The sequence below is a fragment of the Brassica oleracea genome, chromosome C8 (genome assembly GCF_000695525.1).
Source record: "Brassica oleracea var. oleracea cultivar TO1000 chromosome C8, BOL, whole genome shotgun sequence".
Lineage (NCBI taxonomy): Eukaryota > Viridiplantae > Streptophyta > Magnoliopsida > Brassicales > Brassicaceae > Brassica > Brassica oleracea.
In genome coordinates, this window is record NC_027755.1 from 35,981,992 (window position 1) to 36,008,660 (window position 26,669).

The 26,669-nt window shown below is 35.2% G+C and overlaps 7 protein-coding genes and 1 long non-coding RNA gene across 10 annotated transcripts; 4 read left to right on the forward strand and 4 right to left on the reverse strand.

Annotated features, from left to right (window-relative positions):
- Positions 1 to 924: 924 nt before the first annotated feature.
- LOC106310067 (mannan endo-1,4-beta-mannosidase 2-like) lies at positions 925 to 3,318 on the reverse strand. Its single transcript, XM_013747263.1, has 5 exons — positions 2,677 to 3,318; positions 2,159 to 2,356; positions 1,947 to 2,069; positions 1,640 to 1,851; positions 925 to 1,564 (listed from the first exon to the last, which is right to left on the reverse strand). The coding sequence occupies exons 1-5, from the start codon at positions 3,034 to 3,036 to the stop codon at positions 1,159 to 1,161; spliced, it is 1,299 nt and encodes a 432-aa protein (XP_013602717.1). The 5' UTR covers positions 3,037 to 3,318; the 3' UTR covers positions 925 to 1,158.
- Positions 3,319 to 9,119: 5,801 nt separating this feature from the next.
- On the forward strand, positions 9,120 to 10,669 carry LOC106310070. The gene is made up of 3 exons (XM_013747266.1): positions 9,120 to 9,393; positions 9,497 to 9,725; positions 10,028 to 10,669. The coding sequence occupies exons 1-3, from the start codon at positions 9,181 to 9,183 to the stop codon at positions 10,474 to 10,476; spliced, it is 891 nt and encodes a 296-aa protein (XP_013602720.1). The 5' UTR covers positions 9,120 to 9,180; the 3' UTR covers positions 10,477 to 10,669.
- A 173-nt stretch (positions 10,670 to 10,842) lies between these two features.
- Positions 10,843 to 13,745, reverse strand: LOC106310066 (mitotic checkpoint serine/threonine-protein kinase BUB1). 2 transcript variants are annotated; one of them, XM_013747262.1, is made up of 14 exons: positions 13,606 to 13,744; positions 13,383 to 13,530; positions 13,120 to 13,277; positions 12,952 to 13,042; positions 12,790 to 12,879; positions 12,609 to 12,696; positions 12,382 to 12,485; positions 12,222 to 12,293; positions 12,055 to 12,144; positions 11,808 to 11,965; positions 11,675 to 11,729; positions 11,470 to 11,604; positions 11,273 to 11,394; positions 10,843 to 11,174 (listed from the first exon to the last, which is right to left on the reverse strand). In XM_013747262.1, exons 1-14 carry the CDS (start codon positions 13,662 to 13,664, stop codon positions 10,985 to 10,987), a joined length of 1,560 nt encoding a protein of 519 aa, XP_013602716.1. In that variant the 5' UTR covers positions 13,665 to 13,744; the 3' UTR covers positions 10,843 to 10,984. The 2 variants fall into 2 exon arrangements, with proteins under 2 accessions (XP_013602716.1, XP_013602715.1); XM_013747261.1 differs by having other exon boundaries at positions 12,790 to 13,042; positions 13,606 to 13,745.
- Positions 13,746 to 14,198: 453 nt separating this feature from the next.
- Positions 14,199 to 15,939, forward strand: LOC106310071 (probable protein phosphatase 2C 58). The gene is made up of 5 exons (XM_013747267.1): positions 14,199 to 14,374; positions 14,699 to 14,941; positions 15,056 to 15,332; positions 15,396 to 15,550; positions 15,625 to 15,939. The coding sequence occupies exons 1-5, from the start codon at positions 14,342 to 14,344 to the stop codon at positions 15,757 to 15,759; spliced, it is 843 nt and encodes a 280-aa protein (XP_013602721.1). The 5' UTR covers positions 14,199 to 14,341; the 3' UTR covers positions 15,760 to 15,939.
- A 1,797-nt stretch (positions 15,940 to 17,736) lies between these two features.
- Positions 17,737 to 18,271, reverse strand: LOC106311348. The gene is made up of 2 exons (XR_001263997.1): positions 17,977 to 18,271; positions 17,737 to 17,880 (listed from the first exon to the last, which is right to left on the reverse strand). It is a non-coding gene; the product is annotated as an uncharacterized LOC106311348 (long non-coding RNA).
- A 1,989-nt stretch (positions 18,272 to 20,260) lies between these two features.
- On the forward strand, positions 20,261 to 22,081 carry LOC106307600 (tyrosine aminotransferase-like). Its single transcript, XM_013744593.1, has 5 exons — positions 20,261 to 20,592; positions 20,720 to 21,278; positions 21,357 to 21,416; positions 21,502 to 21,657; positions 21,739 to 22,081. The coding sequence occupies exons 1-5, from the start codon at positions 20,318 to 20,320 to the stop codon at positions 21,958 to 21,960; spliced, it is 1,272 nt and encodes a 423-aa protein (XP_013600047.1). The 5' UTR covers positions 20,261 to 20,317; the 3' UTR covers positions 21,961 to 22,081.
- Positions 22,082 to 22,499: 418 nt separating this feature from the next.
- Positions 22,500 to 24,847, forward strand: LOC106307866 (reticulon-like protein B17). The gene is made up of 8 exons (XM_013744948.1): positions 22,500 to 23,215; positions 23,285 to 23,435; positions 23,518 to 23,592; positions 23,668 to 23,809; positions 23,896 to 23,965; positions 24,037 to 24,102; positions 24,211 to 24,333; positions 24,431 to 24,847. The coding sequence occupies exons 1-8, from the start codon at positions 22,723 to 22,725 to the stop codon at positions 24,622 to 24,624; spliced, it is 1,314 nt and encodes a 437-aa protein (XP_013600402.1). The 5' UTR covers positions 22,500 to 22,722; the 3' UTR covers positions 24,625 to 24,847.
- A 33-nt stretch (positions 24,848 to 24,880) lies between these two features.
- Positions 24,881 to 26,354, reverse strand: LOC106307867 (protein NUCLEAR FUSION DEFECTIVE 6, chloroplastic/mitochondrial). 2 transcript variants are annotated; one of them, XM_013744950.1, is made up of 4 exons: positions 26,099 to 26,354; positions 25,794 to 25,915; positions 25,284 to 25,343; positions 24,894 to 25,131 (listed from the first exon to the last, which is right to left on the reverse strand). In XM_013744950.1, the coding sequence occupies exons 1-3, from the start codon at positions 26,239 to 26,241 to the stop codon at positions 25,324 to 25,326; spliced, it is 285 nt and encodes a 94-aa protein (XP_013600404.1). In that variant the 5' UTR covers positions 26,242 to 26,354; the 3' UTR covers positions 24,894 to 25,131; positions 25,284 to 25,323. The 2 variants fall into 2 exon arrangements, with proteins under 2 accessions (XP_013600403.1, XP_013600404.1); XM_013744949.1 differs by lacking the exon at positions 25,284 to 25,343 and having other exon boundaries at positions 24,881 to 25,131.
- Between the last annotated feature and the right edge of the window lie 315 nt (positions 26,355 to 26,669).

Genomic DNA, 26,669 nt, shown 5'->3' on the forward strand with positions numbered 1-26,669 from the left:
TTTTTTTTTTTTTTTTTTTATCAAGGGTCATAATAATTTATAGGATCTTTCTCAGGCATATGATGTTTCAAAAATTTTGCCTACATTGTCTGATAATCCAATAATATCTAGTTAAAATAATTCCATTCTGAGGCTTACTTAGTTTTGTTTTCTTAGAAGAGAGTTACAGTTGTATTTCTGCTCTTCTTGAAAGAGGCTGGTGATGATGAATCATATCTTTGCCTACATTGCCTGATCAAAGCTATAGGCTTTGAGCAACTGATTGAATGATAAACTCTTCTGAAGCCCAATCATCAAGTCTTGCTTTATTGTTTTGATTTTATTACTTCGAGTTTGATCTTAGAGACTTTCCACATATTTTGTTAAATATTTTTCCCAAAAGAAAAGTTTTGTTAGGACTTCTTATGGTTGATACCTACTTTTCGCTGTAGGTGCGTTGTTGTCTTCATCTCAAATTTGTGTCTATGGAGCATTTATTTGCCGAAATTATTTAAATTCGAGCGTGGATTGTATGTACCTAGAGACTAACTGCAAGCAATATATATGTATTTATTCTCTTCTCCAACTTCAAACTGTACACTTCTATTATGAGAGTTTTTAGAACCAAGAACTATAATAATCATGTATTCTTGTCCTCTTGAAATCTTGTTAACACATCTCAAGAACATGCTCCATTCATAAGATCTGTGTGACATTCTCTAAAAACAAACATTCTCCTCTTTCATTTTATCACGGATGAATTGATCATCATTACGTTTTTGTGTAAAATAGAGGTCAGTATCCATCTTAAATAGAACTCTGTGCCAACAGGTCCCAAAATAAGCTTCTTTGGCTCACCATATTCTCTCCCATCCAACTATCATCAGCTCTTTTATTTCTTGTAACCAATACAACTACAGTATAATACAAGGCAAGTTTCCTACCCCCAACAGCCAGAAGATGCTTTTCAGTGCGGACTAGATATCCCCGCAAATACAAAATGGAAAAGCACAAGATGTATACCTCAAAATGATCGGGGCCAAAGTTAGAATAATTAAATAAAATGTTACGAGGATAAATATTACAAATTTGTAATTGATATCGACTTGAAACCCCAAGTAAATTAATCTCAAGCGTTCTACTTTTGTATAGTTAAGTGTACTTCTCTCATGATCATGATCATGGTTTGTTGGAACATATCTCTGTCGCCTTCTTGTCCTGAAGAAGGCGTCCTGTCACCCGACCCAATCTGCAAGACTGCTCCATCATTAGTCTCTGTATCGAATCTTTCTCCCACGGCACTATCCCAAACTCATCGTTGAACCCTTCCATGCCTTGTATCAAAAACTGCCACACCAATGTCCCTGCCCCAGACCTCTTCCGCTTGGCTGATTTGTATACCACATCAAATATTGCTCTGTAGAACCGGTCACGCTGCGATGGCTCATAGTCCTTGTTCATATTCGAGAGCCCGAACTCCGTGAAGAGAACAGGCTTCTTCAGTTCCTTGTCCCCGTCTTCCATATGAGACTGCATCCATTTCACCGCAAACCTTAGGTTTTCTTCAAACCCCTGATCGTGGAACCTGCACCCAATGCATGAGAATTTTATTTGTTTAAAAAATAATAATAATATAGGGAGGGAGAGTCTGCTTACTTACCAGTGATCAGGGTAGATATGAACCGATGCAAAATCAATGTTTGGGGACTCAGAGTTTCTAACAAAATCTGAACCAAGCTCAGAGGCCCACCTTTCCGGGTTTACCGTCAGCCGTTTTGGGCTCTTGGGGCCGTAGAAACCTTCCAAGCCTACTGTTAGAAGATGCTTCTTGTCAATCGATTTAATAAATGCTGTCATTTCGTTAATCCAGTCCTTTTTGAATGAATCCCCACAAAAAAAGAAGAAGAATCAAAATTACTAATTATTTATTAACAGCAAAAACACTAAGTATAATCAAACAAACTCACTTGGAGAGTATCCCCAGAGATATCGGTCAAGCACCGAGGCTCGTTTATCAACTCCCACGCAAATATTGTAGGGTCGTTTCTGTACTCTATCCCCGTTATCGAGTTCTTGCGAGTCAGCAGCACCTGCCAAATTGTCATATTCAGAGTTTCAACATCACTAACAACAACAAATTGTCTCTAGGCTAGAAAGAGACAAGGATTCAAAAACATACAGTGAGGTAATTCTTGAAGTATCTGCGGATAGATGGGTCAAAGAAGAATGAATCATTGGAGGAGCTGAGGCCAACACCTTCTTGCCATGCCCAGTTAACGTACTGAGTCTTCCCTCCATAGTTTTGTAGGTTATTCACTAAGCTAAGAAGCAACCTAACACCGTGTGTTTTCGCCTCTGCGATTACATGATCCAATGCCTAACCACATTATATCATTAGCTTTCATCAAGAGAGAAAAAATGGGATGTAACCACATTATACAAACTTCACTAAGAGAGAGAGAGAGAGTGGAATAAATAGATGTGCTACATTGCCATGTTTTCTATTTATAATCATCTTCGCTGGCATTGTTATTAAAAATAAGTTCAACCTTGACTAATGTCGTCAAAAATACTGAATTTTTTTTTAAGAAAAAAAAAGTGGAACTATCTAAAAACAAAGATCCTAAGAGAAGCTTCCAAGTGTAATAATGTTTAGAGCCTACGGGGAAAGCGTAGATGGAGGGCAAAGGAGGGTACCTTGAAGACACGTTCATCGAATCTGCCAGGAGAGATCTGGAGAGCGTTGTAGCCACCATCATTGAAGGCCCAGGTTCTGCAAACAGTGAGGCCCATTTTGGATCCAGCTTCGAGCATTGCACCGACACGGTGCCTGCTATGATCATTGACGGCGTGGTCCATGAACCAGTACGAGTTCCACCCGTTCACATACAGAGGCTTACCATCCAACACGAACTGTGTCCCGTTCCGGCTCACGAACCCTAGCTCCGCCTCCCTGTTGTAATCGAGCCACAAATCTCCGAAGGAGAGATAGAGAAACGCAACGCATGTAAGGAAGCCTAGTATTGGGACCATTGGTCCGTTTCCTGGTGGAGACATGCTTCTTCTCGGTCTTGGTAGCTTGTGGTGGTATTTTAGGATCGCTTGTAGTCTAGCCAGTTTTTTTATCAACACCCAAAAAAGGAAAAAAATAATCTCAGCTTTAATTGAAACAAACCCAGATCAAAGATTTTTTTTTTTGAATAAAATTTTCCAATACGAAACCAACAAAAGAAGCATTCAGGATGAAAAGTTTGATCCCAAAAATGCGAAACTGATGAATGCCCACATGTTAGCAGAGAGGTGTGAGAATGAAGAAGAAAGGAAGTAAGTTCAGATTCAAATTACACGCACTTTGATGTGGGGGCCCTTTGATGTCTGTCTGTCTGTGTGGACAATCAGGCGTGAATTCTGGAGGAGCTTTTGCGGTAAAATATTGGTTTCATTAACTACTGTTCTATTCACCACATCAGCGAAGAATTAAAATAAATAAAATAGTAGTTGAATTAATTGTATATTTTCCGGGAGATAATAAATTAAATTTATCTTCAAATATTGCTATTATTTTTATTTTTATTTTAGAATATATTTTTAAATAAACTGGTAATATAATTTTATTTATTTATGGTCATAATAATAATATTTTATATTTTATTGTTTTAAAATAAATATTTTATTATTTTAGTTTGAAAAACATAAACCAAAATTTAAGGTTACTTTTTTTTCCGCCAATGCTTTTTTTTATTATTAAATAAACGGACCAAGCCCAGTAATCGGCTGAAGCCCGAATACAACAAAAAACGGCTTAAAGTACAAGAGACTACGGGCTAAACAAAATACTAAATGGGTCCTCGGCCCAGACCCAGAAACCGGACGACCAAAATTTAAGGTTTTGAATTAGTACATTTTTTGAATAAAATGTACGCAAAATAAAAAAACAAAAATTTAAAATCTATAAACTAAAATTCAAAACCAATGCAAACAATCATCACCTAATTTTTACTAGTTCTAGCGTAAAAAAACATAGAGATACATAAAGTATTATAAAAGTAGAATGAAGCCTTCTCCTTGGTGTCTGTGTTGAACGATGGCGGATGAGATCTCGAAGTGACGATTGATTCTCTCCGATATTAGAAGCACTTGAGTTGTTGGCGGTCGCGGTGAAGACGGTGTAGAGTTTAAGAACTCCGGTGTGGTTCGGTGAATCGGTGGGTGGTTCTCCGGGGATGGTCGAGGCGGAGGTGATGTTGCGGATTGAAGCGTAGACTGCGGCCGACATCACCTTCTCTTAAGCCTAGGGTTTCTTTTGTTGGGCTTGAGGTCTTTTGTGTTTTCTTAGTTGGCCCGTTAGTAAGTTGGGCTTTGTAAAAATGGTGGGTCTTGCCCCTTTATTAAATAAATTCTTGAGGGAAAAAAAAAACAACCTCACCCAGTGTAACTTCTTTGGAAAAAAAAAATAAACATAAATAATATAGGTCACCCTACTTTATTTTTTTGAACAAAAAAAAATATAGGCCACCCTTTGTAGATGAAAGCCTCTTCTTGAGTATACAGTTACAATAATATTTATAACTAGATTAAGATCCGCGCCTTGCGCGGGATAAACATTATATATATAAATTATTTTATGTATTATATGTTCTTACATATTATGAAATAATAAATATATATTGAATAATTAAAAGTCAGTAACTATTACATATATAATTAAATTGGTGCGAACGTATAAATCAATTTTATTAATCCAAACAATTTTTTAAAAAATTTGATAGGATATATAATTAAATTTAAATGATATTAACATACATAGTATATTTTTAATATTAATGTCTATTAAATGATGTTTTCTACTCATATGTTTTTTTGATCATGTGTATCTTTAATAGCAAAAACTTTAAATTACTGATAACAAAATTTTCATTGTGCGATTAATAGTTTTTGTAATTTATAATTTAAAAATATTTATCAATGTTAGTTCAAAACTTTGATCAAAAAAAATTATTCAAAGTAAATTTTGAAATTAAAATATTTATTTATTCAATATGGTTTATAGTTTAATTTAGAATGATATATATACATATATATTTTAAATCTTAATGATTAATTAAATTAAACTTTTATTTATATGATTTTGTAATCATTTGTATTTTGTCATAACAAAAATTTTAAACTATGGATCGCAAAATTTGAATGTGGGAATTTTAATAGTTTTAGTAATTTATAGTCGTTTTTAAATTCAAAATATAACATATAAAGAAAAATCTAAATTTTTATAATATGGTTATTGTGATTTTTTAAAATTATTTTAATAGTTTAAAATTAAACAAATTTGATAGAATATACATTATTTTTTATCAGATCTTTATTATTCAAAATCATTAATTGTTATATATACTTTAGCCACATTAGGCAATTCTGTAATCTTTATTTAAGGAAATAATAAATGACATTAATAATGAATTTATGATTAATTTAATAAAAAGCTTATTATATAATTAGATGGACCAACATATTTCTCTAATAATTCTAAGAATCATCGTAGTGATGACACGTGGCTACAAAAATAAGTTGTAATGTTTCACAAATAATATATAGGGGATTATTAAATACTCTTTCCCCTTGATATTCAGGAAATAAAACTAGTTGTTCATGTCAGTGTATGTCCTGTTGAAAAAGTTCATTCAGGTTCTTAAAACTGAGAAAAAGGAAAAAATAAACAAATATTTTCTTCGGTTTTTAAAGTCTTTATGAAAACAGACCACATGTCTGAGCGTCACTAGATTCAGAGTTTTCCTCTGTCCTCTTCGATAAACGTTCAACCATGTGAATCTCACATAAAATAATACTTGTTTAGTATAAAATCTAATGTTATATATATTTGATTCGATTAATTAAGACAGACCCTTGTTCCCCCTTTATTTTGATTAGGGAAAATCACAATTTGGTTCTTTTTGTTAATAAGTAAATAAATTTTTGTATAATAATCTAGTACTAAATATGTTCTCATCAAACTTATAGTATGGTGGAAAAAAAAACTTATAGTATGGTGATTTTTCATACAGAATTGCGACAGGAAGATCCATTATCGCATATCCTTTTTGTAATGTGTGTGGAAGGTCTAACACATCTTTTGAAACAAGCTGAGGAGACAAAGAGCATCAAATGTATTAGCTTTGGTGAGGATGGGCTGGCAGTCAACCACCTGCTCTTCTATAACAATAGTTTTTTTTTTTTGTGTGCAAAGCCGAGGTTGATCAATGCCAAAATCTTATAATGAAGGTATTGCATAAGTATGGAGAGGCAACATGACATATCATCCATCTAAACAAATCATCGATCACTATTGGTGAAAATATGGGGGCATAAATCAGAAAAAGAATCCAAAACATCTATGTTCATTGGGCTAAATGATGTGAAATAAGCTTAGTCAACCTTTAGAGCTTTCGTGAATCTTGGGTAATTAATCAATTTAATATACCCTTTATATTAGAATTTCAGCGCTTACACTTTCAATTTGCTTGTCTAATGTTGAATTGATCAATATAACAAAATGCAAATGCAATGCTAAGTGCCAAGTGTTGATATTCACATTGCAAGTAACTATCGATAAATTATTTTTGTTTCTGGATAAATAACGTCATTTTTTCCCACGGAGATGAAAGTCTTTATTTAAGAACCGGTTCTTAAAGTCTTTATTTAAGAACCGGTTCTTAAAGTCCTTATTTAATAACCGGTTCTTAGCTTTTTTAGTTAAAAGTTAAGAAACAATTTCTTAACTTCCGATAAGAACCTCATCCTAAGAATCCCGGGTTAATTATGCTCTCAGAACTTGAGACCATTAACTATATTTTTGGTTTTGTAACTTGAGACCATAAATTATAATGGATGAGTTCATGCCCTATATATGAATCCAAAATTTAAGCCACATGATATTAGACAATAGATATTGAATTCCTGTTGATCAGTGTTGAACTGGTGGCAATAATTTAAAATATGCAAAACAAGCATTCGTCTTGCTAAGTTTCTAGATGAAAAATAAAATTTTAGATGATAACTTGCATGATTAGAAAACGCCATTGGAAGGAGTAAGGAATATATCAAATTGAGGACATGATATCTAAGGTTTAAAATGGTTCAACAGAGACAATGAGAAGAAAAAAAAAGATTTTGATAACAATTTTGATTTCCCTTACGTTTTTTTGGGTTATATCTCAAAATTATTACTTTTACCTTCCATTTACAAATGTTTTCTAGTTTGGAGGAGGAACAAAATTAGCTGAGATTTTTTTTTTTGAAACACAATATTTAAAGAAGATTTTGTATTATTGAAAGTGTGTCCCTTCAAAAGAAGAAGAAGAAAGTGTAACAAAGGTTGAAAGTGTCTTTACTCTTTACATAGATTAGTTTGATAAAAAGTGTGTTTATGTGTAAACGGGAATGAGATCAAATTAAAAATAAATAAGTTTATAGAGTAATATATATATATATATATATATATATATATATATATATATATATATATTTTATAACTCTATTTTCCATTCTATTTTAGAGTAGAATATGAAATGAGGTTGGAAATATCCTAAAAGCAAAATAATTTGTTATTTGGTTCACATTCTAATAAGATGGCTAGAGAGTCTTAGGTCTCGGTATTTTAATCTGGACCCGAATATCCGAACTGGAACCGACCCAAAAATATCCGATCCGGAACCGGACCGAAAATTTACAAGTATCTTTTGGGTCTAAATTTTTTTTACCCGAAAGAACCAGAACTGAAAAGGAACCGACCCGAATAGACCCGAACCCGAAAAAACTGACCTGAATAGACCCGATCCGATAAGAACCGATTTGTACATGACTTAAAAACATGTATATCTAAAACTATGATAATTTTGTGTTCTATTTTATATATATTATTTTATGATTTAGTTGAAATATCTTTTGTTAACAACATTTGTTATTATTTTTAACATTTTTAAAGTAATATAAAGCTTTAAAATGTAAAATTTAGAGTTTTAAAATATTTTATTTTAATTATTAATAGTTTCATTTAAGTTGTTTTGTAAAATTTTAGATATATATGACAAATATTCAACTAAAGTTGATGGAATTGAGTATATCATGTCCTTTTCAGATCCTAAATACCTGAACCCGACCCGGACCCGATATGGACCCGAAAAATTACGGGTATTTTATGGGTATTTTAATTATAGACTCGAACCGATCCGGACCCGAGAAGAACCGACCCGAACCCAAACCCGAACCGAAAATTTCTAAGTAACTATTGGATCTAAATATTTAGGACCCAAAAAGACCCGGACCCGAAAGGAACCGACCCGAACCCGACCCGAAGATCCGAACGCCCAGGCCGATTGTCAATTTCTTTATACGAAAAGAAATCATAATTATCAACATGAAATAACTTTTAATATTTCAAATAATACAAAACTAAACAAGAATTCAACAAAGTTCAATATTTTAATTTTCTTTTATTGTGCTATATATGATACCAAATTTAACATATAAGAGTGAAAATAGTATTATATTAGCCTCCAACTAATAATGTGGAGGACTGACTCATTCTCACATCACTGCATCTGATTAGAAATGTTAAAAACAACGTCCTTGTCTTTTTTTTGTATTATTCCTTTGAAATTGTCATAAGTTTACACATAAACAGTCAAAACAATTATATATATCAAGAGCAAGGGACATTAAACGGAGCATGAAATATGTGAATGCAAATTTTGGTAAACTTCATTGTTATATTTTCCGATTTTCCTAATAATAAAATTAAATAATCTGTTGTACTCTTTTTGTTGGTTTTTCTTCTTGATAACGTCAGACGTCTATTTCACTATCCCTTTTGTGCTTGAAGGGAATCTTTTGTTTATTATTACTAGAATATGATAGAGTCTATCCGGAGAAGCTCACGAGATTAGTCATGCTGACATGGATACTAGCTGTCTTGAGCAATCATTCATCTTGAGATCAGACACATCGTCCGATCACAGTTCGACACATCACCACCAATCCGCACTTTCGCGGCGCCTTGTATCAGTTTCGTTGATTTCAGACGGGTCCCATCTCCCTCATGCCCACACTATATAAATTCTCTTCTGTTTTTCTTCAACCCCATAGATAAAATACAAACAAAAATAAATACAAATCTTTTTCTCCTTTTCTTAAAATTTTTAAAAACCGATGGATCGGCAAAATTCCGATGACATCATGAGATTTCTCGATGGAATGGCTAGCTCTGACGACGTTCTCTTCGGTTTCCTCGATGAAGGAAACCAGTCACCGGAAGACTTCAATCTCAACGGAGGCTCAGATACAGACGACGTCGACAACAATAGCAATTGCACTTCCGAAGAAAACAAAGTTTTCTGGCATGAACAAGAACAACTTCTCCAGGTACCTTTTTTTTTTCCTTTTGAAAAAACATAATTAAACGTAATTTTAATTTTAGCTCATATATAAAGTCACGGTCTAAATTTTGTTTGGATTAATTGTGTAGGGAACACTGTATAGGACAAGTTCGATTGAGACAAAGATTAGACAAGCGACAAAGGAAGCTTTGAAACAAGTTAAATCAAAGGGTCTTCATTGTGTCTGCCGGCGACCTGTTGCTGGCGGTTGCCGGAGCTGCTTACGTGGTGAAATCTCTCGACACCTCCGAGATGTGGCCGGCTACGACTGCGTCATCTCCAAATCCAAATGGAGAAGCTCTCAAGACATCCCTGCAGGTTAGGACAACGTCTTTTACTCATTATTATTATTATTAAAATACTCTGAAATGTTCAGCCATCATTCCTCAAGATGATCACGTCAATGCAAAATATCTAAAATAAATAATTTGTTAGAAAAAATGGACAAACACTATGTCCACACGAACACAAAGTCTTTTTCTTACTTTTTTAATTTGTTTTTTTTGGTGTAAAACTTTTTTTAATTTGTTGCTTAAATATCAACCCAAAATCGGATTTCAAATGGACAAACGAGTATTTGGACTGACGCGTGTAATATATTTTTAAATTTAAAAAATCAGGTGAACACGAATACATAGAGATCGTGGACCGATCTGATTCCAAGAAAGGCGAGATGCGAGTCGTGATCGAGCTATCATTCAGGGCAGAGTTCGAGATAGCAAAATGCGGTGAAGATTACAAAAGGCTTATCAGCCGATTGCCGGAGGTTTACGTCGGAAAAACCGATAGGCTCCGATCTTTGATCAAAATATTGTGCATCGCGGGAAAGAAATGCTTGAGAGACAATAAAATGCATATGGGACCATGGAGAAAACACAAGTACATGCAAGCCAAGTGGCTTGGCACGTGCGAAAGATCGAACTCCTTGGGAGCAGCGGTCACAAAGACAACAGAGCCGGAGAATTGGGTGCCGAGGGCGAAGCCTAGAGTTTCTATGTTGAACTACGATGGTCTGCTTGGTAGTTTGTCCACTGGTATGGGCCGTCATGCAGCTGTAACGGTCGTGTGATTGTGTGTGACGCAAGTAATAAATGACTTGTAATTATTAATTTAATTGATTAGGGGGAAGTGAGTGTTAAACTAATGATGAGTTTTCGATATGGAGCTAACCGGAATGTGTCTTGAAGACGTAGCCTCTTAACCGATTAGGTAACCGGGGAAGCATGAAGGTATGATAAATTTGTGACTATTTTGCGATTGAATTCAGATTGTATACTATAGATTTTTGAACCCCCACTTTTGTATGAAAAATTCATTCATTCATTCATTGCTAAAGTTAAAGAGATATATAAATTTCGTATTATGGCTGGGTTCTTGACTTCTTAACTACATTAACCAATGGATAACAGCAATACATGTGATGCGAGATACAAAGTAGGACCAGTGGAAATACATAAATTAGTCAAACTAACATATTGCGCATCACTGAGATAGAGGCAAGCAGAGTGTCTAAAAAGGTTTCCTTCTTTCTTTCTTTTTTTTCACACACAAACAGATTTTACAGAGACTCTTTATAATTACGAAGAGCATAAAGAGACGCGTTGTTTGGCCAGTAACTCGTTAAGCTTGTCCATGAGCTTAGGATCAGAGCATATATACGCTTCCATCGACTTTCTCAGACTCCTCAGTGTCTCTGTGTCATCTTCACACGTCTCACTGTTGAGCAGCTTCGTGAACAGTTCCTTCCACATATCTACGTTCCAGTATCTGCAAAACAGCTTAGTGAATTGAACATTCTGTTCTATATATTGCTTTTCATTCGGGAGACAAAAACAACAAGAAGAAACCATGTCAGGTTTGCGCACCTTTTGAAGGAAGTTCTTGGCAAATTTACGTGGCCACCGTCCAGAGATTGTTTTTTATCGATCTCCATGTATGTGTTGTGCAGCATCATATGTACGATTACACAGAGTCCATAAGTGTCCACCTATATAACACACGTTCCATTATCTTAAAGAGTTCAATCACAAAATTCTTCAATGGGAGTTAAAAATAGCCTTGCCTGAAACTTCCAAGGTTTGTTCTCCTTCATCTCTGTGCAACGGAAGCCTGACGTACGACAATCTCCTGTAAACTGGGTGGTGCTAGGAAACAGGCTCAAGTCTATTCCTCTACCCCAGTCCACAAGACACAGACCCTGAAGTTTCAACTTTCATCAGATTGTATGTAGACATATAAGAATCAGAACTCGTAGCTAAGCTAGATACCTGATTGCTCCAAGAGCCTGTTTTTTCATGAAAGCCTGTCTCGGTCAGATTTTTCCTGCAAAGTTATATTAGTTGAGGTATCTCAGTCTCTGCTACGATTGTTAATGCAGAAAGGCCTAATCAAGCAACTTACGGAGGGTATTGGATGAGCAGATTGTCTGGCTTGAAATCACCATGAATGATTCCAACACTGTGCAGAGTTTCCAGCATGTACAGCATCTCAACTGTGTAATACATACACAAAACTTCTTCCATGGACTTGCCAACAACGACATACGAGTTTATGACGTCCTTCAAAATATAAAGGCCAATTAAACAGGTAAGCAAGCGTGTTTGCATATAGGTTATCCCGTCGGTAAAGAGTCCATCAGAAACCTAACCTGGAGTGTCCCATGTGATAGATAATCGCACACAAGTATACTGCAGTCTGAATACATGTGCACTCTCTGAGCCAATCCAAAACTTGATCTCTAGCAGCATAGTATGAGAGTAATAAGTAAACGCCTGTGATCTAGTAAAAATTAATGGCAAAAGAGTGAGTGCTTACTTGGTTCTCGGGGATCCTGTGATCAAGCTGGCGATACATGTGGAACTCCAAAGGGAAAGGTGGCTTCTGTACCTGTAAAGGGAGCAGCAATATGTGATGTAAAGGGTACCTAACAAATTGTTGCCATAATGTGATTTGAAAAGGGGCATAGCTAACCTACCTTGAGAGCAACAATTTCATCAGGATTGGAGTCAATGCATGCTTTGAACACTTGAGCAAAACCACCTTGACCAGCACATCCCTTGATCTGGTACTTCCTTCCACCTTGCAAAAATACACAAAACCAATGCATCCTGGTCATACTTGCTCATCATCAATAACACCATAAGACTGCTTATAATTTCAACAATGCAACTTTAACATTAAGAGGAGGAATCTTTACCATACCTATGTCAATGATCTTATTTCTTGAAAAGTTCTGCAAAAAAGACAAGTTGGCTTTGGAGGGGAAGGCTTTGTTGGTTGCATAGTAACCCTGATGATTGCAAACATAAAAGAAAGAAACTCAGAGAGGACATCTTAGATTGAATCATGGGAAAATATATAAAAAAAGATTTATTAAGCTTACATCATATTTGAGAAGCTGGGGTTTAATCTTGAGAATTAAACCGTCCACAGTGGAGGTTTCCCAGGGGTTAACAAAAAGCGCCTCACCAACCTGAACAGAAGGAAACTTGCATTCAATCCCAAAGTAAAAGCCAAATGCTAGTTTGTTAGAAAAAGTTAAAACCTTGACAAGGGAGGATGGTTTGGTCCGCTTAGAGATTCGTTGCAAGAAGAATGAGTGAGCCTCTTTTAACCTGTCAAATGGCTGGGCTTCCCTGTCAAAAATGTCCAAGAATTAGCAACAATTTTCCAAACAAAACAAAGAAAAATAAAATAAAGAGGGAGAGATAACCTAGAAAGACCAGTCTGATAAACCAAATGTGCTCTTATCCATAATCCTTTGAGCTCGAGGAAAGTGGCATACCATTCGTAGAGCAACGAGTGCCCTATGCATATCTCATTCTCCTCAACTTCTTTATAAACACTCTCGAAATCCTCACTGCCCTCAAGCTAAAGTCAATGAAGCAATTTAAAAATAATAAAAAAAAACAATTCGATTAAATCATCAATCAGTCTAATCAACAAAACCAATTCTAGGATTTGAGGATTGATTACGTAGAGGAAGCAGATCTTGAGGAATCTGACGTCGTTTCGGTACCGAGCATCTTCCTTGTGAGTTGAGATACACTCGTAGAGAAGCTCGTCGAGATCTTCGCCGGAACTTCTACCGGAGCATACATCTTCCGTCGATTTTCGAATCTTCCTGAAATCAAAAGAAACCCCGAAGATTACATCGATAATTTAAAAAAAAAAAAAGAGAGAGAGATGAAAGAGTTACAGAAGCCAGGGGAAGAGCGGGTCGCCGAGGGAGGTGGGTGATGATGATAAGGAGCTCATGGACGGTTTTGGAATCGAAAGAGGGAGATGAGAGATTAGATAGATATTTTTTGTCCTGAGAGCTTTTTTTCTTTCTTTTCGGCTTGAGAAAGAGAGAGTGGAGAGAGAAAGAGGGAAGTGAAAACTTTTGAAATTCGAAACTTGTTGGACTTCTTTAGCCCATCAATACTTGTGGGCCTCGTTGTTTGTTTTAAGACTTTTTATTACGAACCAATTTTATTTGGTCCAATTTGACAAAGCCCGCCCGGTTTTAAAGAGCCAGCAGCAAACCGGTCCGATCATTCGATTGAAATAGACCAGAGAGACTTGCCGCGTACGTTATTAGTGTAAATCTTACGTTTTATACCATCAATAATGTTTGCGTCGTTTTTTCTAATATGTGTCGGCAAATGTCAGAATCTAGCAATAATATCAGTACAAAAAGCATTTGTTTAGTAGAATTATTACTACTTTAGTTTTGCCTTTAAATATAAATAAATTAAGAAAAAGGGCGTGGGGAGGGAACAATGGAAGAAAAGTCGTCGGCGGAGAGCGCGTCAGCAAAAGTGGGATGAAGAAGCCACAATAATTGATACCGGCCTCTTCGCGTCCTCACTGTCCTAAATAAACACATCTCTCTCTCTGTCTTCTGAATCATTTCAAATTTCATACACATAAACTAAAGTCTCATCCTCACAATGACAGGCAGAGAAATTCTCCATAAGATGAAGGTATGCTCACCATTCACCTATCAGTTGATTTTCTAGTGTAATCTGGAGATTGATTCTTCTAGAGCTTGTCTTTATAACTTCTTGTGCTTGTTTGAGTCGTTTGTGCAGTTGTTGACTCCCCCTTTTAGATCTATATTGGTTAGTAATAAGTCCAAAAACCCAACCCATATAAGACATAATGTTCTTATTGAAGAATTTGGATGTGTTTTTTGTTTGAATAATGTGCAGAGAGACAGTGTGTGTCTATTCATGGATCTTTGTCTCTTTAATCTCTTGTGTGCGTTCCGGACAAACTCTTTATGTTTTTGCTTTGAATATATATAGATGAAGGCTGGATTCTGCGGATCTGAAACCGGCAGAGGTAAAAGCAGGACATGGAAAAACATCTCCCACGGTTTTCACTTTGTCAAGGGCAAATCAAACCATCCCATGGAGGACTACGCTGTGTCTGAGTTCAAAAAAGTGGACAATCACGATTTGGGTTTGTTTGCCATCTTTGACGGTCACTTGGGACATGACGTGGCCAAGTACTTGCAGACCAATCTTTTTGACAACATACTCAAAGAGGTACGTATATCAAATGTTATTAAGCAAAACAATAATAATATTGTTTTCAGAAGGATGAAAATGCTTTTGTGAATTTTATAATCAAGTGTGTGTATTTTGTTTTATTTTCCTCAGAAAGATTTTTGGACTGATATGGACAAGGCTATAAGGAATGCATACATATCAACAGATGCTTTTATATTAGAGCAGTCACTTCAACTTGGCAAAGGCGGATCAACTGCTGTAACTGGAATTCTGATTGATGGGCAAAAGCTAGTGGTTGCTAACGTTGGAGACTCACGGGCGGTGATGTCAAAGAATGGCGTTGCATCTCAGCTCTCGGTTGATCACGAACCAAGCAAGGAGCAAAAGGAAATAGAGAGCCGTGGCGGCTTTGTGTCCAATATTCCAGGTTAGTTGCTTAGCTTACACTCATAATTGAGATAGACGGATCCCTGAATGGAATGGGTTACAGGGGACGTTCCAAGAGTTGATGGACAACTAGCGGTTGCGAGGGCGTTTGGAGATAAGAGCTTAAAGATACATCTGAGCTCAGAACCAGACATAACACACCAGACAATCGATGATGAGACCGAGTTCATTGTTTTCGCGAGTGATGGAATTTGGAAGGTAATTAAGGCGGACCTTTTGTGGGAAAGTGTCTGAAATTTGATTTTGACGATGTATTGTATTAACAATAACAGGTGATGTCAAACCAAGAAGCTGTGGACGCGATCAGAAGCATAAAAGATCCACATGAGGCAGCCAAGGAGTTGATAGAAGAAGCAATCTCTAGGAAAAGCAAAGATGACATCTCCTGTATCGTTGTAAGATTCTAATATAATTTTTTCACCAATCAAGTGTCTAAGAGAGATAAAAAGACATGTAAAAGCTCAAGCTATATGTGCTATATATGTGACCAATATAAAGTCTGGTCTCTTGTAAAACCATTGATGATAAAATTTCGCCAAAATGTAAAAGAAATTTCGTGCAAATGGTTGTTGGTCCATTAGTCTAAATGATTGAGGTCTCAATTTCATTTATGCGATTTTGGAATTAGAAAATGTGTTAACAATAAAGGGTTGAAAAAGAAACAAATTAGTAAACAAAGTCTATATGGTGTCAAACTACGCATCATTATGTATTACTGATCTCAAATTTTTTTTTTTTTTTTTTTGAAAGAATTTTAAATTTATTCAAATAAAAAAAAACCTTTGTACAGAGTTTTTATCTGCTTCCATATGCAAAGACAATAAAAGAATCCAAAAGATTTATGCTTTCTATAAATTCCAAAACTCCACTATCCTCTGTCAAACCAATCCTCCATCATCTTTTCATATTTTCCTCCTACCCTCCTTCTCAGTGAAGATATTCTGTTTCTAATAAGCTTATCGAGCTTTGCAATCAGCCAAGCAGCTGGCTGCGATGCCTCACCAACTCTTCTCACATTCCTCTCGTGCCATATCTCATAAGCCACAGCCTGAAAGCAATAACGCAGTAACACAGTCGCATTCCGCTTGTGTAATCATTTCTCAACAATCCGAATCACTCGATCCCATTTATACACTTCTCCATGCCCTGCCAAGTGTTTGATAGTTCCATTCCAGACTTCCTTAGAGTAATAAGAACATTCAAAAAATAAATGATCACGAGTCTCAGCTTCCGTCTTACATAACCAACATGTAGAAATGGCTTGGGGATTCCACCTTAGAATCCTATCTCCTGTTGCTAGTTTATCATGAATAGCAAGCCAAATGAGGAAAGAAAATCTCGGTGTAGCTTCAGTAAACCAAACTCCTTTCACCCAAGACACCTTCGGAGATGGGTTTCTTACAAGATTCCAAGTACTGATCTCAAATTTTGCATCATTTATCTAAGTGATATTAACTTTGTAGTAATATTAGTGAAAACTAGAAAATGTAACTCATATTTATATCAATATTTTTTATAGGTGATGTAAGTTAATATAGATTCATATAAGAAAAAATTATAAGGTTCAACATCAATTGTTATAACATGTTAAACACACATAATTTGTATCATTTATTAATAAGTAATTTAAATTACAATAATTTATTTTCTGATACTAGTTCTGTAATGTAATATGATCATTTTTGTAGTGTAGTAGTTTTAGTTGCTGATCAAGTTGAGGTAGTATAAGCAGAATATTGAGGTAGCATGGTTTGAACGTTAATGCTATATATACATTCATAAAGTATATGATCTTTCGCCATAAAAAAAGGTATGATCTTTGTCTAAACAAAACATTTTCCTATACCAAGCACACATAATTTCGACGGTGAAGTGTTATTTAGCACTAACATAAATTAACCATACTGTAAGTATAACATTATTTTTTTTATCTTTTTGGTTGAATTTAATTTTATTTCTATTTATTTAAAATCAATTCGGAAATTTGGTAAATGAACCGATTTTTTCTTTCCTTTTTTAATTACTACTTTAGTTAAGAGGGGTCATAGAAAAGAACAAGTTCAAAATCACGATCAAATTTAGATAATTTTATTAATATTGGCAGAAATATATCTCGGACTTTTAAGATCTTCTATTTCTACATTTATATTTATATTTATATTTATACTACATGGAAATTTTATTATATAAATTTCTCGAGCAATCAATTTTTGATAAAAGCATAGAACAATTTTATCTGAAATAATAATTGTAAAGTCAATTATCTCTTTTGTGTTAGTAGTTTTGTTTTGTAATATATTGTTTTTACCTTTTGTTATTAACTTTATTTTTTTGTCATAGTTTTCTTAACTTTATGGGACTTATATAAGATGTGGAAACATAAATTAGAAATAATTATATTATTATCACTACATTTATTCAATTTTAACAAGAAGTTAAGACTGCAGACATGATCACAAACTTTCTATGTATTTTTTTATCTTTCTTTCCCTTCGCGAACTTCCGCAGATGTCATCCCATGTAAAGTTCTGTTAGTGAAAATACACAATATATAATTTGTATGAAACATTAATAATACATAGCATTAGAATGTTTGTAGAGAAAAGGAGTAGAAACATTAATACCGAGGAGAACTAGGGGGAGGAAGGGGTCCTCCTGGACCATGAGGAGGGTTTGGGCCACCGCATTGAACTTTACAACGTTCAAAACAATTACCATCGTGAGTCTTGCAAGGTTTAGAACATTTGCGAAAACATTTAAGCCACTCGTTTCTGTCATATTTTGCCTCTGCTGTGACCGCAATAGCAACCACCGTCATCATTATTAAAACGATCGCACTCCATTTGGCCATTCTTAGATCTTATGAAATCAAGTTTTATCCTAAGTTCTTCTCTTGTTTTTATCTTATGATTGTTATATAATTTTCCAAGAAATTCAATCTATTTATAATACTTTCTTTTGCATCTTTCTTTACTTTGAGTATATTTTCTTACTAAAGTTTGTTTTTTGGCTTAAATGGTTTTCTCTTTTCATTTCCTTTTATATTCAAAATTTGATATGTTTTTACAACATTAAATTTTATTTGAAGAAATAAATAAATGTGACTAAAAATAGATATTTCAATAAATATTATCTATTTAATTCTAATTTTAAGAAAATATAACGTGATTGTATATAAGTATTTGTGTGTAATATAATTTATTTTTATATAATTTAATTCAAATTATTTTTCAAAAATTTTAAATTTAATTTTGTAATTTTAGATTACACCTTTAATAATAAATCAATTTTTTTTATCTGTAATCAATTTTAGATGAAATATTTTAGTTAATTAAATAAAGTTTTTTTATTTATTAATTGTAAGGTTCTCTTTTTTTTTGTTCAGAATAATAGATTTGATATTTAATATTCGTTTTAATTTTGTTTTAAATGGTTTATTTTTGCAAAAAATGCTTAATTTAGTTTATTTAAAATTAATATAGTTTATTTATCGTTAATAGCTTCGAGAATAAATTTACAAGCAAGAAAACATGTTTTAGATGTAATAATAACTAGACTTTGATTCGTGCAACCGCACGGATATTTGATTTGATTTATATATTTATAAATATTTGTTTTACATATATATATTTTTAATGTCAGTCATATATTTAAATATTTATATAACTATTTCAAATAAAATAATTTTACATGTAGTAATCAATTCTTTCAAACCGTCACATTTATTTGTTACTAATTATTATATATTTATCTTATCAGATTCACATTTGATTATTAAACGAATCAATATATTTATGAAACAACATATTTGAAAATACATTTATATTTAATGTATGCTACATTCTTACCTGCATTTCAAATCTCTTGATTACCGTTGAGGAATTTTTATATGATTATTCATTTTAGATAATATATTGTTGCAAATATAAAAATTTAAGATATGCTAATTTGTTTACATGTATTATATAGTTTAGTATCTTAACCTGTTTTGCCAAAATATTATATTATTTTGAAATATTTATATTTATGAAATTAAAATATATTAATATATCAATTTAATATAATTTATCATATTTAGTTCAGTATAATAATTATTTAATATGATAAATTATGATTATAAAATAAATAAAAATGATATAATTTTTTTTTTCATTTTATAAATGATTACTGAGAATATTAATGTGTAATACTATTTTAAATAATTATTTTCACTTTTCAAATAAATAAAAATATGATTTCATTTTATAGATTATTACGAAATTAGTAAAAGATTTAAATAAAATTTTAAAAATTGAGATCTTGTTAAAATATTTTTCAACCAATTTGTTATAATTCTTAACATACATAATTATATTTAAAATGAAAAGATATCAAAAGATATTATACATAAATTAGTTACACATATTTTATATTATTAATCTTAAGAAAATACATTTTTAAATTTCTAATGAAAGGTCTAACTAAAAAAAATCACACATGAAAGAAACCATGACTTCTATTTTAATAGTATAGATATATTTAGTTGTTCAAAAAAAAAAAGTATAGATATATTTGATTTGTTAGTTAATGTGGTTAATAGATTGTTTGGGAATTTGTTTTGGTCAAACATTATATCATTTCATTATATATGTTGAATTTATAGAAGAACTATAGATTTTGCGGGCATATTTCTTAGCAAAGGAAGAAAGAAATACTGGCGTCTTCTTTTCCCATGTCGATGTCTCTTCGGAACATTCAAACTCGACCCCACTCGATCTTTAAAAATACTTGTCGACAAAAAAGCGAAGAGCCCATAGATAGATGGCACGTTTTTGTCAATTATAAAAGTCGGGTCGTAATGTTGATGGAAAGTGTAGATGAATTTAAAATTGATTGTCCCAAAGATATTTTTTTGTGTGTGTTTAAAAGTTGAAATCCCCCTGCACCACTCATTCACTCACTCCACTCAAAAGCAAAGCCAACAAAATGGGAGAAACCGGAGGAGGCAAGAGATGGAACTTTGGGGCCAATGAGGTCGTTGAGCTATCTTGTTCTCAGAACGTCCGCTATTTTCTGAACCTCCTCGCTGATAACCTCGACCGCAATGACAGCAGACCTGTCATCCCCCTCGGACACGGCGACCCCTCTCCCTTCCCTTCCTACCGTACTGATCCAGCCGCAGTTGAAGCCGTCTGCGATGCTCTCCGTTCAGCACAGTTTAACCACTACTCTACTACTTCTGGTCTTCCTATCGCTAGGAAGTAAGATGACTCCCTTCAACTTTCATTCTTCAGGGCATTTTACTTTACTTGTCCTCGAAGGCAACAAACACTCTGAAGTGTTTAATTAGGGCTTATTTTGAAAGACTTTTGTTTATTCCTTTGACAGGGCAGTTGCAGAGTACCTCTCCCGGGGACTCTCTTACCAGATCTGTCCGAACGATGTTCATCTGACAGCCGGTTGTCACCACGCCATCGATGTCTTGATCTCCACGCTGGCGGTTCCAGGCGCCAACATTCTGCTGCCTAGGCCAAGCTACCCCATGTACGATTCCCGAGCAGCTTTCAGCCAGCTCGAGATCCGTCGCTACGACCTCCTTCCAGAAAATGGCTGGGAGGTCGATCTTGACGCAGTTGAGGCTCTTGCAGATGACAAAACCGCTGCTATACTCGTTATCAACCCTTGCAATCCATGCGGAAACGTTTTCTCCCGTCAACACCTTCAAAAGATTGCGGAAACTGCTAGCAAACTTGGAGTGCTTGTGATCGCGGACGAAGTCTACAAGGATATAACCTTTGGGGAGACGCCGTTTGTGTCCATGGCTGAGTTTGCAGAGATTGTCCCAGTGATGTTGTTAGGTTCGATATCAAAGAGATGGTGCGTCCCCGGGTGGAGGTTTGGCTGGATGGTTACACTTGACCCTCATAACATCATGAAAGATTCTGGGGTTTGTTGCTGCTTAATTAACAGTCTTCATCTTTCTCTCAACTACTCATATTTGTTTTATTTTTTGTTTTTATGTTAGCTTGTTCATAGTCTTGCCAACGTCCTCAACATGTCGACAGATCCCACAACTTTTATTCAGGTGTGCTTATTATTCATTGCTGCTACTGAATCTACTTGAATTTTTTTTTGTTTTGAATATTTGTTTTATCTTCTTCCAATGGCAGGGGGCAATACCTGATATCCTTGAGAAGACAAAAGAGGAATTCTTCTCATCTGTACTGGAAACACTAAGAGAATGTTCAGAGAGTTGTTACGAGGAGATAAAGAAGATCCCTTGCATCACTTGCCCTTACAAACCAGAGGCGTCAATGTTCACTATGGTAAGAGAATCCCACACTGTCGTTTCATCAAGCCTCAGTGGTTACTAATATGGGTTTGTGTTTTTTTTTTGTTTGGTGCAGGTGAAGTTAGAGTTATCGGTTCTTGAAGATATAAAGGATGATTTGGAATTCTGCTGCAAGTTGGCTAAAGAGGAATCGTTGATCATCCTACCAGGTCGATCTGTGGGGCTTAAGAATTGGCTACGCATCACCTTTGCCGTGGAGCCAGAGCTCCTTAAAGATGGGCTTTCCAGGCTAAACAAGTTTGCACTGAGACACTCCAAGAAGAAGCAGCAGCCATGAGAATCTCTCTCTCATTCTTCTCCAAACCCCCAAGCAAATTAGTGTGACATTGTTTAAAAAAAAAAAAAGACATTGTTTGCTTTGTATTAAAACTTAAAATAATAGTTTGTACTGTTTTATATTGTGATTCTTTGTAATAAACTTGCCATGCTTTATCCGCAGATCTGCAGGTCGAGTCATTTTCTTTTTAAAAAGTCTTTTTTGTATAATTTGCAAATAATTTTTTTTATAATCGAACCTACTCTACCCAAATTTGCGGCGAATATTATTAAATATAATAAAAATAATTTAAATATATATTAATTATTATTTTTAAATAATATAAATTATAATTATATATTAATATTTGTAATATTTTTACAAAAATATATTATTATTTTTTAAAAAAAATCTCTTTATTTTGAATTTGCTGATGGATATCTGCAAATCAATTTTAGTCGATCCGCACTCATCCCGGTTAAAATAAACTCAACTCGCACCATATACCGTAACTTAAATTTTTTTAATTCCCAGCCGTACTCTTATCATTCTTGGGGATTCATTACCCGCCGTTAGAATAGACGGAGGAGCCAAGATGCTGCTTGGCGTCAAGATTCAAATGAAAGGAATCTTTTTTTTTTTAAGGAAAATAAATATTTACCCCAACGGCTAGCTGATCCACTGTCTCTCTTCTTTCTTGAAACTTGTCTGATCATCAAAGCTCATAAACCCTCTCAGATCCTCACATTTACTAAACCTAATCTAGTCAAGTCATTTGTAATAATGGAGACGACGCCTCCTCCTTACCACCGCCCGTCGAGCGCCAAATCAGCCTCGCGTCTCGCTCGTGTCAACGATTCGAAAGAAGAAGAAAAAGAAGAAGCTCCACCCAATCTCTGTCTTGATTTGGTTTGTCAGTTGTCTCCGAAGAGCAACGATACTCCTACTCCTTGCCCACCACCACCACTCCCAAGAGCCTCTTCTTCTCCTTCCCCTCTCCGCAGATCCAAGACCCGTTTAGACGATCGGCTCCAAATGGAGGCCTCTGAGGATGCTGCTGCTGCTGCGTTGGTGGTTCGCAAGCAGGGGAAGGCGAAAGGAGGGCAAAAGAGTCTTTTGGCTTCTCCCAGGAATCCACGCAGATCCAGGCGAAGGTCGGAGGCTGTGGCGGAGAGTGTGATCGAAGAAGCCCCAAAGCCTAGAAAACGTAAGCCCAACGTCGCTCGCACTAAGAAGGAACAAAAGCAAACTTCTTCGTCTTCTTCGCATCTTCCAAGTAACAAACAACACTCTCTTTCTTTCTTATTATCTGCTCGATTCTGATTAGATTTTGTCTTTTGTGAAGATGACGCTTCTTGTCAAAGCGATCTGAACCGGGTTGGAGAGATTATCAGCGATTTGGTTATGTGGAGGGATGTTGCCAAGTCGACACTCTGGTTCGGTTTTGGATGTCTTTCTTTCCTTTCTTCTTGCTTTGCCAAAGGACTCAACTTTAGGTACATAATGATTTTTTCTCTTTTTCTAGACTCTTTTATCAAATTCTTAAATGCTCATCAAAGTGTTCTTCTGTTTTTGAAGCCTTTTCTCGGCGGTTTCCAATCTCGGGCTTGTGTTACTTTGCGGCTCCTTCTTGTCAAACACTCTTTCTCAAAGGTACGCCTTCACTGTTTCTTGTTTCCCCTTTCGGCAGTTTTGTTTGACAGTTAGTTTCACCACATCCATGTTTAGGAATAAGGAATACGCCAAGAGAGAGTTCCATGTGAGTGAAGATGATGTCTTGCGCTTAGCCAGACGATTCCTTCCCGCTGCCAACTTGATCATTTCAAAGACCAGTGTGCTTTTTTCAGGAGAACCATCCATGACACTCAAAGTAATTACTATATAGATAAACTCTTTCTCTTTCTCTAGCAAATGGGCTTTAGTGGTTTCATCTGCTCTTTCTCTTTTTTGCTTCAGGTAACACCATTTCTGCTAATTGGTGCTGAGTATGGCCACCTCATTACACTCTGGAGACTATCCGCATTTGGTAATGCCATTTACAAACTGAAAACAACCGGGGGAACTCAAACTGACATGTCTCTATGTTTACTGAAACAGGTTTCTTCCTCAGCTTCACCGTCCCAAAGCTCTATTCGTGTTACACCCATCAAATTAGCCAAAAAGGTTTTTTAAAAAATGGACTTGCACACTTTTCCATATTACAAGTCATTGTTTGCAGAGGTCTGTTTGTGTCTTTAAAATCTTGACTTGGTTTGAATTTGACTTGGGCAGTTGAAAGAGTGAAAACGAGAATAGGCGAAGCATGGCAAGTGTGCTCACACAAGAAGATCTTGGCTGGCTCTGCGGTGACAGCCTTCTGGAACTTGACAAGCATTAGAACCCGGATTTTTGCAGGTAACCAATGCTTGACAAGAGTACTGTTGTTTTTGCTTGATACCAATATATATATATATATATATATAACCTGTAAAAATCTTTCATGTTTTTGCAGTGTTTATCATCCTAGTGATATTTCGGTATAGGAGACAGAATCTAGTACAGCTAAATCCGGATGAAGTTGTTCCTGTTGAGAATGAGAAGCCAGAAGAAGAAACACTTCCACAGGAGGAAGAGACGCAGCAGCCACAAGAAGAGCAAGCCTTAGCTATGGTGGTTGCAGAAACCCAAGGATCAAAGAAACTATGAGTGTTTGTAACTTTGTACCGTGTCAAAACCCCATTTAACAGAGATGCAATTTTTAATCTCTAGTTGATGTGATAGGGTATCTGTTTTTCATATGAGAAATTAAGACATGAAGAACCTTGAACAAAGATGTAACATGGATCAGAGAGAGCTTATTATAAGATGAATGTTTTTTTCATATGAGAAATTAGGACAGACCTCATGCAATTTTTGAGTTTGCGATGTAACAGAGATCATAGAGACTATTAAGATGGGTGTATATTTGTAAACAATTGAAGACAGAGAGATACTTTAATAACAGAGATGCAATGTTGAGTGTGTTGATGTAACAGAGAGTTGATATTCAAACTTGGGAGGATCTGTCTTCAATATGAAAAAGAAAACTCAAGACAAAGAGATCATTTGTGTTTGGGAAGTACAACAACTATTTTTTTGCCTAAACCCTCTTAAAACCTTCTCTGGGATTCGCATTTGGTACTTGTAGACATCATCAAAAGTCCTCTATGCAAGCTGGCAAATTTTACCAAAACATCAGTTACTCATCTATTCAAAAGGCTAAAAACAAACACAATCTCTCCAAGAAAATCAAGAGGGTTCTAGTTCCCAAGTTTTCTAGGGGGGGGGAAAAAGGTTTAAGGGTTTGCAAGGTAAGAGTATTGTACATAAAATGTAGCTTCAGTGATCTCCAGGCTAACTCATCAATCACACATCATCATTGCAAGCTGGGAGTAAAAGACCAATCAATAATGATTCTTCCATTAAAATCAACTCAAATGCAATAACCAACAAGACCATTACAGTTTTAGTTCAAGAAGATATGTAAGAAGACAAAATGCAAACATTGATCGGTTTATTGTAAAATCTAACCATTCTATATTTGTTTTAAATAAGTCATAAACTGATAGATGTGCCATCTCTTTACAATGTCAAGCAGAAAGACATCAACAATAGATCCAGTTCTTCGCACAAAGCAACTAGCAAAAAGTTCTAAAACTGATGGAAGCTTCTTACATTGAAAAATCTAACCAATACAGCGATCTAAACAGCATGGATATTACTAAGCTCACACAAAGAAAAGGTAAAAAAACTATCTAGAAAGCCAATACGGAAACAGTTGTCAAGAAACAGAGGATTGGTCAAACAAAGAATGTGTGTGGATTCAGGAAAGATACCGTGAGAGAGCCAGGCGTAGCTATGCGCAGAGGTGGAAAGCATTGAAGTCATAAGCGCAGAAGCTGTGGCAGTGTGGTAGGGTAACATTGACTCCATACAGAAGCTCATTTCCACTGGATTCCTACCATCCAATCAAAGTCAAAACAGTCATTATTAAGTAATGATTGAAATTGATCTTTCTACTGCTGAGTAAAGGACTAAAGGAGCGAAAATATCTCACACAACTCAAAAATATATAGCTAACTTCCCATCAGCTATTTTTCTGATACAAACAAGTAAGAAAAGAGATCAAATCGGCGCATACCGGAGAGGTGAAAGCAGTGAGCTTCTTCTAGCGGTGGCTCTAAACATGGGAGGGACGGATTTCGCTTGAGAGGCGAACCGGCCCCGAGAGGAAGCTGCTCGAAGCATCGATCTGGCACCCGAGGCGACGGCGGAGGTGGCCATCCGGAGAGAAGCTAAAGAGAAATTGGTGAACGTTAACCTGTGGGATTCCGATTACGATCGATCTGGAAATGATAAACCCTTGGGTGACGTGCTGCGTCTCCCATTGTTGATCCAAAGGCCCAGTTACATTTATCGGCTTCGGTTAAAAGCCTACATTCAATTTTTTTGGCCCATTTTTAATATTTCAGAGTCTTCACTCTTTATTTTATTTATAGGTTGGTTCATAAAGCAATTTTTATATTATTGTTTTCTTTAATATTAAAATAAATTCTAAGAAACTAAATGAGTTTCTGATCATTGAGAATGCTCAGAGAGAATTTTTATCATATATATATATAGTACATAAACATGGAGACATCTTTATTGCAAGAAAAATAGATATGCATACATATATGTAGGCCTGGGCATTTTAACTTGGACCCGAAAAC

What these genes read in the sequence shown, in the direction of transcription:
- LOC106307866 (XM_013744948.1), top strand. Translation starts at nt 22,723, where the DNA reads ATGGAGACGACGCCTCCTCCTTACCACCGCCCGTCGAGCGCCAAATCA. An exon ending in AACCATCCATGACACTCAAA is followed by an intron (nt 23,810 to 23,895) that starts GTAATTACTATA and finishes TTTTTGCTTCAG; the next exon opens with GTAACACCATTTCTGCTAAT. An exon ending in CCATCAAATTAGCCAAAAAG is followed by an intron (nt 24,103 to 24,210) that starts GTTTTTTAAAAA and finishes TGACTTGGGCAG; the next exon opens with TTGAAAGAGTGAAAACGAGA.
- LOC106310070 (XM_013747266.1), top strand. Translation starts at nt 9,181, where the DNA reads ATGGATCGGCAAAATTCCGATGACATCATGAGATTTCTCGATGGAATG. An exon ending in AACAAGAACAACTTCTCCAG is followed by an intron (nt 9,394 to 9,496) that starts GTACCTTTTTTT and finishes TTAATTGTGTAG; the next exon opens with GGAACACTGTATAGGACAAG. An exon ending in CTCTCAAGACATCCCTGCAG is followed by an intron (nt 9,726 to 10,027) that starts GTTAGGACAACG and finishes TTAAAAAATCAG; the next exon opens with GTGAACACGAATACATAGAG.
- LOC106310071 (XM_013747267.1), top strand. Translation starts at nt 14,342, where the DNA reads ATGACAGGCAGAGAAATTCTCCATAAGATGAAG. An exon ending in TTGACAACATACTCAAAGAG is followed by an intron (nt 14,942 to 15,055) that starts GTACGTATATCA and finishes TATTTTCCTCAG; the next exon opens with AAAGATTTTTGGACTGATAT. An exon ending in CGAGTGATGGAATTTGGAAG is followed by an intron (nt 15,551 to 15,624) that starts GTAATTAAGGCG and finishes TAACAATAACAG; the next exon opens with GTGATGTCAAACCAAGAAGC.
- LOC106307867 (XM_013744949.1), bottom strand. Translation starts at nt 26,241, where the DNA reads ATGGCCACCTCCGCCGTCGCCTCGGGTGCCAGATCGATGCTTCGAGCA. An exon ending in TCACTGCTTTCACCTCTCCG is followed by an intron (nt 25,916 to 26,098) that starts GTATGCGCCGAT and finishes ATTGGATGGTAG; the next exon opens with GAATCCAGTGGAAATGAGCT. An exon ending in CTACGCCTGGCTCTCTCACG is followed by an intron (nt 25,132 to 25,793) that starts GTATCTTTCCTG and finishes AAAATTTGCCAG; the next exon opens with CTTGCATAGAGGACTTTTGA.
- LOC106307600 (XM_013744593.1), top strand. Translation starts at nt 20,318, where the DNA reads ATGGGAGAAACCGGAGGAGGCAAGAGATGGAACTTTGGGGCCAATGAG. An exon ending in GGTCTTCCTATCGCTAGGAA is followed by an intron (nt 20,593 to 20,719) that starts GTAAGATGACTC and finishes TTCCTTTGACAG; the next exon opens with GGCAGTTGCAGAGTACCTCT. An exon ending in ACATCATGAAAGATTCTGGG is followed by an intron (nt 21,279 to 21,356) that starts GTTTGTTGCTGC and finishes TTTTTATGTTAG; the next exon opens with CTTGTTCATAGTCTTGCCAA.
- LOC106310067 (XM_013747263.1), bottom strand. Translation starts at nt 3,036, where the DNA reads ATGTCTCCACCAGGAAACGGACCAATGGTCCCAATACTAGGCTTCCTT. An exon ending in TCGATGAACGTGTCTTCAAG is followed by an intron (nt 2,357 to 2,676) that starts GTACCCTCCTTT and finishes TAATGTGGTTAG; the next exon opens with GCATTGGATCATGTAATCGC. An exon ending in TCTCTGGGGATACTCTCCAA is followed by an intron (nt 1,852 to 1,946) that starts GTGAGTTTGTTT and finishes TCATTCAAAAAG; the next exon opens with GACTGGATTAACGAAATGAC.
- LOC106310066 (XM_013747261.1), bottom strand. Translation starts at nt 13,664, where the DNA reads ATGAGCTCCTTATCATCATCACCCACCTCCCTCGGCGACCCGCTCTTC. An exon ending in ACAGGATCCCCGAGAACCAA is followed by an intron (nt 12,145 to 12,221) that starts GTAAGCACTCAC and finishes CTATGCTGCTAG; the next exon opens with AGATCAAGTTTTGGATTGGC. An exon ending in CAGGCTCTTGGAGCAATCAG is followed by an intron (nt 11,605 to 11,674) that starts GTATCTAGCTTA and finishes TTGAAACTTCAG; the next exon opens with GGTCTGTGTCTTGTGGACTG.